Genomic DNA, 16,227 nt, shown 5'->3' on the forward strand with positions numbered 1-16,227 from the left:
CGGCAACAAGTTAACAACAACAGCAACATCATCAGCCAGCAACACCGCAGCAGCCAGCAGCAGCAACAACACCGCAGCAGCCAGCAGCAGCAACAACAACAACAACGGCAGCAGCAGCAGCTGAGAACAAAACAAACTGCAACCAGGCAGCGACGACGACTGCAACAACTGTTGCTGCTCACGCTGCTTACAGCGCTGCCGATGCCGCTGCCGCTGCTTCTGGTGCTGGTGCTTTTGATGTCGCTGTCGCGACTGTTACCCTTCAGTGTGCGTTTGCACGTTGAACACGACGGTACATGTAGCTGAGGTAAACGGTAAACTGACGCGCGAGCATCATTAAAGACGCGTGCGTTTTCCTGTGATCGTGATCTATGACGGCTTTTAGTGTGGCTCGTTTGTTGTTGTTATTGAAATAATTATTACACAAATAACAACAGAGGCGAACGCCTGTTTAATTGTCACCGCGTCGCATTTCGACAGACGCCGCGGCGTTGCCAGCCCCACTGAGCATCATTTCCATTTCGCCTTCGGTTCGCGTTCTTGTTGTTAATAGCATAAAAGTGTTTTAATTTTTATTAGCACGAACACCGGACGGCCTGCCTCGGCGGACTGCCTACACGACAGCAGCAGCCACAGGTCCGCGTTCAGTTGTACAACCGTTGCCTTCGCTGGAGGATCGTCCATCGCCATCGCCAACGTCGTCGTCGCCGTCGCCGTCGCGTGTGCCGTTTCGTTCTAATAAAATCAATCGGGGAGATCTTTTCTTTCGCGTGTGTTGTTTGTGTTTGTGTGCGTGTGTTTTCTTGTTTATGTTTGTCGTCTCTTGAAAAGGGTTTTAAAGTTTAATACATCCGTTTTATTATCGTTTCATATAGTGTGAGGAGCCTTCAATGCGATTTGTTTGATCTTGCAACAGTGCATAAATACAACCAAAAAAAAAATTAAAATTAAATTAAATAATCCAAAACGTACATAAAAGAAGTTGGGAAAGTGTGGCAACATCCATAAAACTAACTTAAGTTGTTGTTATACTAAATACCGCGTTGACAGCCACAAGTGGCAGAAGCTCAAGGAGCTGTCTTAAATAAGTGCGACTAAGAAGCTGCCACAGAGCTCTGTTGAAAGCCCAAGTGGCCAATCGCAAACAGCGGCAACAACGTTGGCGTGCAACGTCCTTGACATAGAGGTGAGTGTGAAGGCTACAAAAGCGCTGCTAAGTGGGTTAAATGGGGCAGCAGAAGGCATGCCCCTGTCATATAGGAATGTAAAATGCAGGCAAAATTAAATTGAGTTAAATAACATTTTTCTAAAAAATTTTCCTTAAACATATATTTGGGAGACACATAATAAGAGCTATTAACAGCTTAGTTATTCTACTTACTTAATTCCATTGATTAAATATCAATATATATATATATATATATATTACCTGTGTCCTAAATTTCAATTTCATCAACAAATTTAAATCCTTCCTTTGTCCAACCCTATGTGAGTTAAATGGGGCATTCCTTCTGGCTGCAGAAGACATGCCTCCGTCATATGGGAATGTAAAATGCAGGCAAAATTAAATTGAGTTAAATAACATTTATCTAAAGAAAATGTCAATAAATTGGTCCTTAAACGTGTATTTGGGAGTCATATAATAATAAAAAGATACAAGTTTTTCCACTTAACTCCATTGATTAAATATTAAGATATACTATTTGTGTCCTAAACTTCAATTTTACCAACAAATTTAAATCTTTCCTTTGCTCAACGCATCGTATACATTATATACATAACTATATAAAACGCACGCATACCATTTCTCATTGTCTCTTTAATTGAATATTATTATACCTTTTCTAGTTTAATAATTCATATTTTGTTTAGCTTACGGATTCCTGCAATTTCAGCCATATTAATTGACCAATTTATGCATATATTTATGCGGCTCAAGAAAACTCCATTTCACCGCCTTCATATCTTTTAATAAATCATGCTAATTGTTGTTGTAATTCAAATACTATCGATACATATTAATTAGACACACCCATTTTGGCTATAGGCTGCTGGCCACAACGTTTGCACATTAATCTGGAGATCTCTAGTCTTATCTGCATTGGCGCCATAAATACCAGAGTCTAGTCATAATCTATTAATTACCAGACTTTCCACACATATTAAAAGCAGGCTGAAGTTTATGAGTCGTATATTACAGCATTATTAAAATGTTTTCAGCCAAGCTGAGAACAAATTAAAGTCCGAAAGGAATAAATAATTTAATTGTCAGCTATGTTAAAATATGTTAAAGCATTCACAATTTGTTTGGCATTTCCTATTTTGGTCGCAATTTTTTTCCACTCTGTTTCGCTTGAATGCTGGACATAAGCTGACCATAATCGGCCATGTTCCAAGCCTTTTTTGTTGTGCTAGGAGATACTCCGTGTTTATATAAACACTTCATTAAAAGAACGAAGAAGCAGGCGGATTGGAGTAAATTTAGGAGTAACAGAAATTAATCGAGAGAGTGCAGGAGCGCAAACTAGGCTACACAGATAAAATGTTGTAGATAGGCAGCACACTTTGATAATTTAACAGGCATAGTAGGTCTTATTTGAATTCATGAGAATCGCATAGTAAGGCGACATTTAAATGTTATATTAACCTGGCATGCGTTTGGTATCAGGAAAACGTTGACGACGTTGTTTATGTATAAATTTTAGATGCCAACCATTTTTCGCTCGTCTACGATTTAAATCTTCCCCTACTACTTTGAACCCCTGGACTAGATTTTTGCTAAATCACGTTAAAATATTCAAACTTCAACAGTTTTTCGCCAATTTTTCGCATATGAGCTGGACTTTTGATAGTCGATAAAAGACTTAATTCTCATTTTATAACGAGCAGGTTTTTTAATGAGTTTGAGAAATGATTAGTTCGAGTTAGTCAGTCAGTTTATAATGTGTATAGATAATATATTTATTTGATTTCAACATTTGTGGCCGTGTGCTGCCGCTGCTGCTTCAGCCAATTCAATTATAAGACGCCCACTGAAAACATTACCATAACAATTTATAACTGCCTCGACGATGTCTCAGTCTTTGGTTGGCTGCTTATTTGATCTTTTTGAATATATTACACATTGTGGTTGGCGCTGTATTATACAGCAGCGGGCCATATATGGCCTGGTAACTGTGGCATTATTAAAACATAAATAATATTGCTTTTAATGAAATTTCCGCTAGCCAGCATTTGTTCAAGTTATGAGTTTATAAACAAATGCAAATCAACTGGAAAATTGTGGCAACAAATTAGCGCATCATCCGAGGAAAAAGTCGTCGCATCATTTGTTGTTGGCTGCTGATTCAGGCCTTAGTCCGAATTAGGTTTACAAATTTTTAATGCTTTGTATTGACTGCATTTCGGCACCAAATCAAATTTGCAATTCAAATCTCAACTCACAGCACATTAAAAAACCCCCAAACTTTTTAGCTTGGACCAGCGACGGCGTCAAATGTGATTCAAGTTCGTCTGAAACGAAACTTCTTTTTAATGGTTCATCAAAATAAGTTAATAGCTTTTCGTTTTTTCTTTTTCTTTTTTGGCTTAATTACAGCTTAAACATATTCTAAACAGTTTTGACAGGTTTTCAAAACACATCTCTTAAGCCATGTATTGTATATATATGGATTTAGGAATTATGGCGCCAATTCAGATGCTTAAAATATCATTTATAGCCAGTTGATGGGATTTAAAGCCTTTAGGCATAACATTTTGCGGTTTGGTGTTAACTGAATTGTAATTTTTGATATTTTGCGCAGAAATGCAAATCGAGAAGCAGCTTCAAAAACTAACTGGGTGTGGCTTAGGTAGCTTAGATAATCACGTGATTATATAGCAGCCATATATGTGACATTTTCTATTGTTATTTATGGCATAATAATTTGTTTGGGTTTTGTTTATTGCTGCTATGGACTTTAGAATGATATTTGATTGTTTACTTTTTGTTGAAAAAATTGAATGACATGTTAAAATTTGTTAAATTTTATAGATGCAGGCATTAGTTTTATACTCTTGTAGAGAGTATTATAATTTTGTCGTGAAATATGTAACGCATAGGAGACATTTTCGACTTAAAAAGGTTAAATTTCCTATATCAGCATCCACATCCGAGTTGATATAGCCATGTCCGTCTGGTCCATAAAAACGATCGATCGATAAGTAAGTGCTTGTATGGCAAAATATTCTGCTTTCTAGGATATTTTCATCAAACTCAGCATTTACGAGCTTCACTTTTATCACATATATGCAAAAGGTAAATGTTTACAAGTGTATTAAATATTCGTCGTACCAAAGATATCCTTACTTTCTAGTTTTTTATATATTTACTAGTAATGTACCCTAAATTGATCTTGATCGAAAGAATTGTTTTATTTTGGGAAGAAAGATATATGAAGGAAAACTAGAGATGAAAATAATAGAAATTATTTTTGCTATAATTTGTGAACCCTTGTTTTTTTTTTACCATCAGTTTAAAGCACGTTGAAAGAAACTGTCTTCTTACAATCCCACGGATCTCGATCAAATCTTAACACTTCTTGGCTAATATATCACAAATTATTTGAAAAAGTGATCATGGGGAGGATCTGTTTCAAATTTAACTTATTAAGGGCTCTTTTCTATTATTAAAGATATCTTGGTCAAACGCAAATATAACATTGATTTATTGTATTATATAGATTTAAATACAATGCATAGAAAGTTAGATAATTTTATTTCCAATCTGAAGAAGTCTTAAGCTAACCAATCTATTACAAGTTGTCTTATATATTTTCACAACTCTTGTAATATTTTATCTACAACGAATTTGTATTTCAAATATAGTGAAGCATTTTTTGTCTTTGTTAATATTTGAAAAAAAATTCAAATAATTTGACACCTTCCGCCTCATTTCCACTGACAAGCCGAGATTTTTGTGTTTTTGTTGGTTGTTTGATTGAGCCGCTTGGCAAGCGGCAATTACCATACCAAAAAATCAGCACCGTACTCATATATAGTATATAATTGACAGACCTTTCAATATTATGAAATGAGACTTAAAAAAAGAGCGTTAAATTCGTTTGTGTAATAGCTGAATGTTCAACTTTTCAGCTGTCAACTACTGCATTTTTCATGAAAAGCCGAATTTCAAATAGATCTTTTACGGACACGGCAGCAGAAAGAAATACATAAACACAGTAATGTCGAAGTCAAGTGCTATTGAACTCGACGGGATCTTTGTCACTTTTATATAAAGTATATATACATAAATGCCACTCGATTCGCGGCGGAAGTTATACAAAAATCTATTATGCGCGTGCCATAATGAAACCAATTTATCAGGCGAAGGCGACTTAAAATGAGTTCAGTTTGATTTTTTTTTTTCAATTAAAGCCAACGAGGCCTGAAAATAAATATAAAAAAAATGGTATATTAGACAAAAGCCAAAGAAAGTTTTTTGCAGCAAATGAAAATCCGTTGAAGAATTTCCCTAAGCGTCTTAGTTGGGTCTCTCTGGGGCCGGGTCCACAGATGCGTAGGCGCCGACGTCGTTTCTTTCCGTGTCAAACCAGCAACTGACAGCAGGTTTGCCAGTGCTTCGAACTGGAGTCAGACTTGGAGGCTGGAGCTGGCGTTGAAGTTGAAGTTGGGAGCCGCAGCCGCAGCTGAGTTGAAGTTTGAGTTTGAGTTTGAGTTTTCGGCTGAGCATTTAAACGCGGCTGATTTGATTTCAGTGACACGACGCCTGCGGCGACGACGACGACGCCGCGAAACTTGTCCTACCCACACGCGACAGCGCCAGAGTTGCAGAAGCAGCGGCGCATGCGCAGTAGCCAGCGATCGCTTTATTTTTGTTGTTTTACTCTCTTTTTTTTTTTTGCGCGCGCGCGCTGTTTTCATCGCCCTGGGGGACAGGGTACATGATGTTGCATGCTAGCGCGCGATGCAACAGTCAAAATATTTGAATTTCTAATGCCATACGAGGGCTCTTCCAATTTTTATTTAATAGAGATGACTCATGCACATGCTGCAGTTTGTTGCACCCAGAAAACGGTTTATAAATTTATATTGAAAATCATAAATAAAAGTTCAAGTTTTTCGAGTTTTTAAGTTCCTCCAAAGACCTAGAATTGGATATTGTAGTTTGTTCAGTAACTGTTTGGGAATTATAGTTAATATTTTTTTTGTCAGTTTATTCTACAAGTTTTGGGATGTGAACATCACATGGCTTAGTTTTAGGACTTTTATAGATATTACCCAACTTGTTAAGGCCATGTTCTATGATTATTCTTGTTTTTAAATTCAGTTTGTAGCAAGCTAATAGCTTGAAAAGTTTTAGGAAAGTCTTTAATTTGAGAAAATATATTTGAATTATATATTTATTTAAATACAAATATTTCGACAATCATTAAAATAAATTTCAGAAAATAGTTCTGAGATAAAATTCGATAATTATTCGTGTTTCCTACTTAATTCAGTAGATAGTAAATAAACAAAAAACTCCTTTTAAAATTTCTACATATGAGAAATTATTATACAATGTTTTCTAAGAGTATATCAATATTTTTTTAAGGTATTATTTATTTATGTATTTTGATTACGTAACTTTGGCAGCAGCCCTCTATCGTATGTCCAGTTCGGGCTCGCTTGGGGTGTCAGCCAGTTAACATTCAATCTGATAGAATATCTTTTCCGATAAGCATCAAATTTCCACTGATGATAAACAGGGTACGCCTTTTGTCATGATGCCGACAAACTTGTTCGAACGACTTAGAGCCGAAAGATTTAACCCGGGCCCTAGTGGGTGACAGTTTGTGCTGTGGTCGTCGTTTGCGGCTTCCGTGTGCATTTGACTCTGCTTAATGAAATGTCAATCAATATATATACGTATATACAATATCTCTATATATGTGTATATGTAAACCGCAGCATCATTGTTTTTGATTTGTGCGCTTTATTAACCTGATGCGGCGGCGTCTCTCTGGCGACGCGCTGTCATTTATTGAAGACTTTTTGGACTTATGCTGACTGCGTGGGCGCTGGACAGAGATCTATGTTCGGAGCACCTAGATCTATGCGAAGGCATTAAAAAGTATTTAATAAATTTTGGACCGAGGATTATGAGTTTACTGCTCGGTTCTTCGAGTTGGTGTCGCTTTTTTGATTTGACTGCCGTTGCCCGTTGATTGTGGGGGGATTATTTGGTTAGACATTTGGTGGGAAATGTTCTTTGCGGATGTGGTCAAACAGTCGGTAGCAACCTCGACTGTCTATTTATACGTTTCAATGAACACCTGAAGAGCTTTACGCCATGCGCATGACCTGAGTTCTAGGGAACCCGTCAAAACTCGGCAGTGAGCGGCAGATCTAATCCTGTCATCAAGCCTTAATACTAAGGAAATTCTTTGGGACGAGTGAGATGCTTAATCTTAAGAAGTGCTAAAGGGATTATTTTCTGAATGGTAAAGATAATTTATCTAGATATTATTCGCTACGAAATGGTTTAGAGGTCTTAGTTAAATGTTTTGTCAACTAACATATTTATTTTATAGAGATTTGATAATATATTTATGGTGATCTATCACAAATACACATGGCTAAGATTTCATTGACCTTTCCCTTTTTATTTGGCCAACTATAAATCTTTTAATTATTTGACTTCAATATACTCTGCCAATATTCTCCAGTTAGATTTGTGAATATTTTAAGCAATTAATACCAAATTTAAATCCAAAGCAAAAAAGCCCCAAATATCCAACAAAAAAAATTGATTGATTGTTCATCAATTATAAACTTAAGATTTATGTATAACAATATATGCTATGAATGGCGAGATTTATTTCTTTTTACAATTTTAATGAAGGCTTCTGAATAAGGCATTTTCCGCGTGTAATCTTTGTGTAAGCCAATCATAAATCTCATATTTCATGCCTTTGCCAAACTTGCCCTACATTTTGACTTCAATGACAGAATCTTCATTCCAATAATTTTTTGCTAATTTATTTTATTATCGTTACAAGCTCCAGCTGAGTAGTTATCCCTGAGAAATATACGTACATAATCCCAAGTCTCAATAAACCCTGTCAAACGCCACATAAAAACCTTAAACTACTTTAAAAAGCTCTCAATTAAAGTGGCTGGCGGAAGGCAGCTACTTTTAGTACACCTCAGCCAGTAAAGTCTGTTGTAACTCTGGCAATTGCGATTTCGACCATAAATGGCACATGTTTTGCGCCTCTCGGGCTCTCTGACTCAGTGACATTGTAGCGAGCGTGTCGAAAACTGGCCAGAACCGCTAGAGAAGAGTGAGAGAAGAGAGAACATTGAGCGGAGAGATCAGCAGCGGAGTCACAACAGTCGCAACAGTCTAACTGCCACTATAAATCCATAACTGTCACTCACACGTTTTTGGACCCGTATTGGCAGAAGCGCTTCTCTTGTAAGGCTATAACGACATTTTCTGTTGACTCGACCGTTACCACATTCCTGGGACACCTTTGAGCCAAGTTAAGCGATTCAAGATGCTGTCTGGATCGCTTAGCCAGCAACTTGCTCACATTTCTAATGTGTGTTTAAGCATGAATATTGTCCAATGGGCGCTGCTGCAAGAAGACTACGATTTTTATCTATTCTATTTCAATATGTTATACGGACTGTAGTTTATCACACTTCTAAATTGTCTTTAACTGCCTGGTAATCCAGATTATTTTTATATTCTGAACCTATTGGAAAAGAGAAAAAGGGTATAATGTCTTTGTGCATTCGATCTCATAAAGTATATATATTTTTTACCAAGACGACGAGCTGAGTTTATCTAAGCCATGTCCAGCTGTCTGTCCGCGTCGATATCGCTGTAGCTCAAAAGCTAGAGACTTGAGTTTAAAATATATGTATTTTCGAAATTTGATAATATCGATATATATCGATTTTGAGATATGCTCCTTGCTATGAAGTTTCTTATATATTCATAAACAGATTTTAAATATTTCATCCCGAAGATTATTGCGCTTTGGTATATACGCACTATTGTATGTCTTATGCAAGTGCTGAAAATTTCATAGAGATCGGACTCTAAGCACCGAAGATAATGAAGAATGCATTTCCCAACAAAGCATGGGTAAAAGAGAAGAAGAAGCACAGTCGCTGTATTTATGAATACGTATGCATAGAAGGAAGCTAGAATAAAGGGTATACCCTAGTCGTGCACTCCCTGCTAGAGCATTATTTCTTGCTACGATTGCCGCTAGTTAAATGCCAATTAATGCGTACTTATTTACACAAAATATGTATATATTTTTTTTAAACTCTTTCGTTGATCGTTAAATTTTATGTGTGTTTTTCGGCAATTTATTAGTGAGGAAAATTGTTGCTCCCAGGAGTTATAGAGTTGTGTGCCACTCGAGTCTTTGATCACTTGAAGATTTCAGCGCTCGATAACAAATTACTTCAATTGACGGTAGCACATGTCGGCATGGGGTTAATTTATGAAGCGCAGGAGCAGAAGAGTGTGGAGAAAGTGTTGGGAATGTGGTAATAGAGCAATAAGATAAACAGTTGGCAAGTTAGTAGCCGGATTTATGGCTTGTAATTGAAATTCGCTGGCTACGCAGAGAGATTAACTAATACATGCTTAGTTTGGAAGATATTGAGTTAATGCTGATATCCGCTTTGATGTATTAACCATAAGATTGATGGCAAATTGATGCAAGATTTTCAGTTTCGTTAAAAATATATCTCGTTCGAACTTCGATTATTTTCTTATGTTGTTCTGTATATAGAAAACGAAAACTTAATCAATTTTCATATTGAAATAATTCATAGGGTTGCAAAATATCTTGGTCTAAAAACATACTCTATCAATTATATGGACGAACATAAAAATTGATAACTTCAAAAAAAACATTATTATATATATGCTCCTTAAATATAATTTCATATTTTCTTTACAATTTGTAAAATAAATATTAAAAGCATTTTCTATCGACCTAAAAACTAAAACCTTTCGAACTGTCCGCGTGTTTATTTTTATGTTTTAATGTAGCAGCTGCTTAAAGTATTATTCTGATATATTTGATTAATATAAAAAGAGAAAATGAGAAATCCCACATAAGATTCGAATTCAAATCTGCTTCAATAGTCTAAAAGTGCCACAAAACAAATCCCCACCTTGTTCATAAACTTTTTTACCCAGCTTCCGCTGGGCACACACACCTGAAAAAGCACAGACTCACACGAGAAATAGAATAAAAGAAACAAATGCCAAAAACACATCAACTAAACATTTATTTAACTAACACGAGCCGACGAAAGAATGATTGCAAAAATCCAACATAAATCTCGGCCAACTCAAAACCAATAGAAGTGGCTAGGAAAAAAACGAAGAAAATATAAAAACTAAAGCAGCAAATGCTTTATTATTACGCCCACAGATGGCCGCACAGATGAAAGATATATAAAGATATATATAAAGATATATAGATGCACACATGTGCGCCTAGGTGATACCGGAGCAACACTTCCGGCACGAAATCAGAGCGGGGCGTGGACATTTTTAACGATAAATGCTTGCTGACATCTTAAAAATGCCGCAAACATTTCATCAAAAAAAAAGAAGCAAATTCGACTTTTTTTTCCTGCACATTAAAACAATTTTAATTTGAATTTTATTTATTATTTTTATGCGTTTTAATGGGGCAGCCGCAATGCATTTTATGGGGCATTTTATTTTTAAACGCAAATAAACAACCACCGACTGAGTTCTTCTTCTTTCTTCTTCTTCTTTTCCTGCAGCGGACGAACGCACAAATCAGCCCAAAGTGAAGTGGAAGACGACATCATCGGACGATGAATTGGACGCGCGTGTTGCTAATCGGCCTGGTGGCCGCCTTGGCGCTGGCACTTGTGGAGGTTGCATCACTCTCACTGGATCCAGGTAGGTGCCGCTCTCTGCCGCTCGCTGCCAGAGTTGGTTCACTATGTTTACCGTTGTATTTATGGACAAACATGCGCGATAAACGCAGTCAAATATTTGCCAAACAGTTCGGACATCGCCCAAAATCAACTCACAAGCGGCGATTTATGTAAATCGAGAAAACAACAAAAAAAACCAAATGCCCAAGCAGGCATCAAAACGCTGTCAGTTGTTGTTGTTGCAGTTGTTGTTGTTGTTGCAGTTGCACACATGCAGTCGACCTCAGTGCACCGTAAATGGCGTTGGCGTTGCCCGATCACGAGCTGACCACGTTGCAATTGCAATTCCGATCGCCTTGTGGAGCGTCGAGTGTGGCACGATATCGTGAAGGTCACCTCAGTTGGGCTCTGTCAGAGCTCTGCTCTCCCACACAGATGACAAATCGCTGCACAAATGCGTGAAATTCTACGTCTTTGCATGGTCTGAAGTCTCTTGATAAATTCCATTTGACGGCTTTACATATTTGGATTGTGCAAAGTCGCGGAGCTCTTTCCACTTTTCACTTTAGTTTTCTGCTTTTCATTTTGGGTTAACATGCGAACGGGATTATTATGACCAAAATAAACACCGCCAAGTGTTGTAATCTCTGCCAGGCGCGAAAACCGATTGCCGTTGTGTCAGCTGCCAGCAAACCGAGCAAGTGCCGCAACATTTGTGCGGAGGATTAGCCAACATGGTCGGGAGGCATTGTTTGATTTAGTCTTCTGGGGTTTGTATATTGTGTTGATCTTGTAATCGATATGTGTTATCACTAGCAAAACGGAAGTTTATCTAGGCTAGCAGTTCCACAAACTCATATTTACAAAGTGTGAGAATTGATCCGGATGAGATTAATAATAGATACACAAGAATATACCAAAAGTTAAAGAAAAATATAGCTGAGTATTGGCCCTTATTTATAAAAAAAAATAAAAGTCTGAAGAGATTTCTCCTGTAGAGATTGCCCAAGTAAACAAAAAAAATTATATAATGAATGTGGTTAGAAAATGAATTCCATTCCTTAATTATTTTGACGTACAACAAGACCTACAAATATGATGTACACTTGACCTCGGAAAAAACCTTTATTACTTAAACTCTACTCTATTTATTTATTTTTCACCCACAGTTGCCTCTGCTGAGCTGGAACAGTTTATCAGGAAAGGAGATGTGGTCATTTCTACGCGTCACATAAGGTAAATAAACAAACCTTGAAATGTTGAGCACATGTTCAAGCCGGTTGTGGCACATCTAAACGACATTCCCATGTTAAACAGACCCCGACGCAAGCTGCATATATCCATTGAGGCGCTGTTCATGATCGACTTTCCCATGCTGAAGCATAAGATGTCCTTCTTCCTGGACCGCAAGCAGCAGCGCGTTACGCTGGACATAAGCGCCAATGGGGCGACAGAGTCACGCAACTTTGAGATACCCAACATAAATGAGACGAGCACCATACGATCGTTGGCCCTGCAGTTCTCGAAGAATCGCATTACACTCCATGTGGACTGCAAGCCGAGCACTTTCCACGAGATTGACATGAGCCTGTCCAAGCTGTATACCCAAATGGATGATCCAGTGATTAAGCTGGTAAGTGTTGGATCAGTCCCTTACAGTGCCGATGGGTGGACTAATTTTTATTTAATATTTTTACAGTTTAGGGAACGCAAATATCCACTGCACTTTGATGCAGACATGGAACACTCGCTGCAGCGTGCCAATTGTCAAAAGGGTCTCCATCGTCGGGGCAATCGACGCATGCTGCGGAACAAGATCTCCGAGCGTGGTAAGTTATCGGTCAGACAGTCTGTGCCCAGTAGGACGTTCCATACAGCCCACTTTTCTCTGTTCTGCCAATCTTACAGAGAAGAACAAGAAACGCGATGTGCGCAGCAATTGGTACCATGAGCCAACTCTGGCCCGGGATGGCGTCGATCAGCGTCAGCAGGAAATACCTACGGATGTGGAGCGTGGCGATATACCCATCATGCATGGCGATTGTGAAGGTAGGTAACAGCTCGCCATCCTTCTATCAATCATACTTATCGTAAAACAGTCGACGACATTTCTCGTTCGGGGCGTGCTTCGCGTTCTGACAAGATTCCAGTGGGTATTCTACGACATTTTTGGGTGGAACGGTGGGTTCTATAAGGCGTAGCCTTTAAATAATATTTGCATAGATGTGCTTGATGAAAATATTAGCCTAAAACAGTTGGCGTCTAGGTGTCAGTCAAGGTAAATAATTCAATTATGCTGGAATGGAAAACGCTTCTAGTTTGTCAGACAGAACTTCTGTAAGGTAATAAGATAATTAAATAACTGTTGGAGAAGTCAGCGCTAGGGTTTTATGAATATAATTAAAACAATATGAAATACTAGGAAGTAACTCGTGTTCCGCTCTCAATTGCTTTAAAATATGTTGCTATATATACAATAAAAATAATATAGATAAAGATAGATATTGATAAAGAAGTAGAGTTAGAGCATAAGACATAAACTAATTTACAGTGTCAATGAATTTTTATTTATAAAAGTATGAAACCCAATAGGGCTTAATTCAATTCATGAGAATCGCATAGTAAGGCAGCATTAAAACATATTTCTTAATTACAGAATTGCGGACAGAAAGCTTGGTTTCTGATTGATGAAATATTATGATTATATTTATATATTCATGCTAAAATCAATCCGATTATTTATTTCATAATTATTTCAACTTTTGCTACAAACTCTAATTGATATAAGACGTTTGGTAAATTGAAAAACTAGGCTAGCCTTAAGCCTTAACTTCCCAGTGTGAACATATTCATCAACTCAATGCAGTTAAGCTCATTAATTTTATTCTCTATTTGCCCTTGCTGCCAGTTGAAAACGCAGTTTCTTGCTTAGCCAGTGCAATAACTGCCTTAATGTGATAATGCCTTACAAATCTGCAGCCAATTAATTACAGTAGATATATATGTGTATAAGTCTTATTTATGTAAGTACCCACATTCGGAACTGGCAATAAGTCGCCGCTAAGTGCCAGAGAAACCAGCGAGAAGCAGCGCCCACAGAAAAGACAACACTAATGAACCCAAAGATATGCCAAAGCCGATCCAAAGCCCGTGCAAAACTAGTGCTGAGTGCCGTTTGGTCGATGTCGATCCAGCATAATTATTATTTATCTAGCTCAGCGCAAGACGCCAAATTGGTAGCACGCTCTGTACCCACACAGAGACAGAGAGAGACACGCGGCAGGCAACTGGGCGGCATATAAATCGCAAAGGCAAACGTAATGAATGACGCCGACGTGGCTTATAGAAACGAAGGTTGCACACCAAAACCCAAACGTAACCAAAACAAGATCACAGATCGAGCCAGCGAGCGAGCGAGCGAGCCCCGAACCCTACCCCTGCATTCATGGCCCGAACGGATGCGTTTGGGCGTTGAGGCGGTGGCGGCGTTTTCAATGTTGACAAAACTCACTCAAGCACAGAGACAGCCAGGCAATCGGACGGACGGCATCATCTACAGACAGTTGGAACCGATGGAATATTGGACTAGTTTAGTTGTTGCCATGTGTCTAACATGGCGTCATACAACATATGAGATTTGGAGATGAGCTGGGAGTTTATTACGATGCTTTTCCAAGAGGATAAGATAGAAGTCTGAAAAAATAACAGTGCAGATTTTATTGTGAGCAGCCTGTCACTGTGACTTCGAATTACTGTCATGCTCAAGTCGCAATATTTGATAATTATTTCGAGGGAACGCGTTTTAAATCAAAAGTGACTCAGAGATTGGGTTTTTTTTTTATTATCAAAATACAAATAATATAAAGGTCTGTGAGGTAGTTTGGTTGTTTTTCTGTGATTGTGATTCATTGTGATTCAGAATTAAAAAATAACTTTATTAATACCTACTGCAGAAAAAATATTCCATCATTCAGAAGTATTTAAAAACGATAAACTACACAAATAAGTCAAAATATTGCTAAATAAAAATGCAAGAATTATATAAAACTTAATGTTATTATAAATAATTTATTGCACATGTTGGTTTAACCAAAGGTTATAAAATATATTTGAATTAACATTATTTAAATACTATTTGTATTTATTTGTGCAAGCATTCGTTAGATATTGAGATATTGCTGATTGTTACATATTTAGTTTGAAATGTGTACTCAATCCGATGTTTAATACGCTAGGATATTTTAATTAACCTTAATTTACTTTATATACACATTTAGATTTAGTTTTAGAAATTAGATTTAGTTTGGTTAAGTTTTGTTTTTTTTTTTAAATATTTATATATTTTCGATTATTTTATTTAGAACTTAACTTAATTAATTTGCATCATCGTGAGAATCGCATAGAAAGGCATTATTTATAAATATGTTTATAAATATGTTTGTGATTTGCCGTGCAGAGTGGATCATGCGGGAGGGTAGCTAAAAAAAGGTTACTTAAATTATTTCCGTAACATTTAGAAGCGTGACTGTGATGAGGTTATGACTGTGACTCATAAACACTGTGACTGTGACTCCATGGAAGCATCTCTGAATGCGCTTAGATCTAATTGGGTGCTCAGCTCTGTTGTCGCATTGCATTAAACTGCGCTAAAACGCGCCGCATTAGCAGCTGGATATTGAGGCCCAGTCGCTGGGTCCGGGCTTAGACCCGTCCAAGCGACAAAGCGGATTAGGTTGCAATCAGGGAAGCCGGGCAGAAACACAAACACACACACACATGTTTCACGGGGCAAGTGTGTGTGTGTGTGGTGGCAGAGTGCACTCAAAATGAGTGCGATTTTAGCATTGGTTAGGCCTTAATCTTGTCAGATGCCCGAACGCTTCCCACACACTGCACACACACACACCCGGTGCGAGTACGCAGCGGCTCATGAATTATTGTTGCTTTATTTAAAGTCTTATTTTATATGGTTTTCTGCGCGTTTTGTGCTCATTGTTGCAGACGCCCTCGCACGATCGCTGAGCGATCTACTGGCATTGGTTAAGCTGCTGCGCGAAGATGTCGCCCACCAGCGTCAGGAGATTGCCTACTTGCGCATGCTCTTGGAGAACTGTGCGGGCTGCAAGGAGCCCAGTGGAGACAATCATATACGCCTCGAGCCCAATTGCCGCACTGCGAATCCTTGTTATCCTGGTAAGTGTGTGACCCATGACTCACATCCATTGCGAACACACCCAGCACATCCCCAACAACCCAACTCAAACTTCATCTCAATTCTCTTCATCTTGCTGCCCA

At 37.9% G+C, this 16,227-nt stretch overlaps 1 protein-coding gene across 2 annotated transcripts in view; it reads left to right on the top strand.

The window, feature by feature from the left end:
• The first annotated feature begins 200 nt into the window (after window positions 1-200).
• Window positions 201-16,227, top strand: part of Tsp (Thrombospondin) — a 30,428-nt gene continuing 14,401 nt past the window's right edge. The window contains exons 1-8 of one of the 2 annotated variants that reach the window (XM_064697714.1): window positions 201-307; window positions 876-1,186; window positions 10,813-10,954; window positions 12,102-12,168; window positions 12,250-12,565; window positions 12,632-12,761; window positions 12,841-12,981; window positions 15,934-16,125. In XM_064697714.1, the coding sequence (XP_064553784.1) occupies window positions 10,867-10,954; window positions 12,102-12,168; window positions 12,250-12,565; window positions 12,632-12,761; window positions 12,841-12,981; window positions 15,934-16,125 (934 nt within the window). In that variant the 5' untranslated portion in view covers window positions 201-307; window positions 876-1,186; window positions 10,813-10,866. The remainder of the gene's footprint in view (window positions 308-875; window positions 1,187-10,812; window positions 10,955-12,101; window positions 12,169-12,249; window positions 12,566-12,631; window positions 12,762-12,840; window positions 12,982-15,933; window positions 16,126-16,227) is intronic. The other variant, XM_064697715.1, reaches the window with a different exon arrangement.

The sequence above is a fragment of the Drosophila montana genome, unplaced genomic scaffold (assembly GCF_035044405.1).
Source record: "Drosophila montana isolate Dmon_TW-CO22-7 unplaced genomic scaffold, ASM3504440v1 contig_402_1, whole genome shotgun sequence".
Classification (NCBI taxonomy): domain Eukaryota; kingdom Metazoa; phylum Arthropoda; class Insecta; order Diptera; family Drosophilidae; genus Drosophila; species Drosophila montana.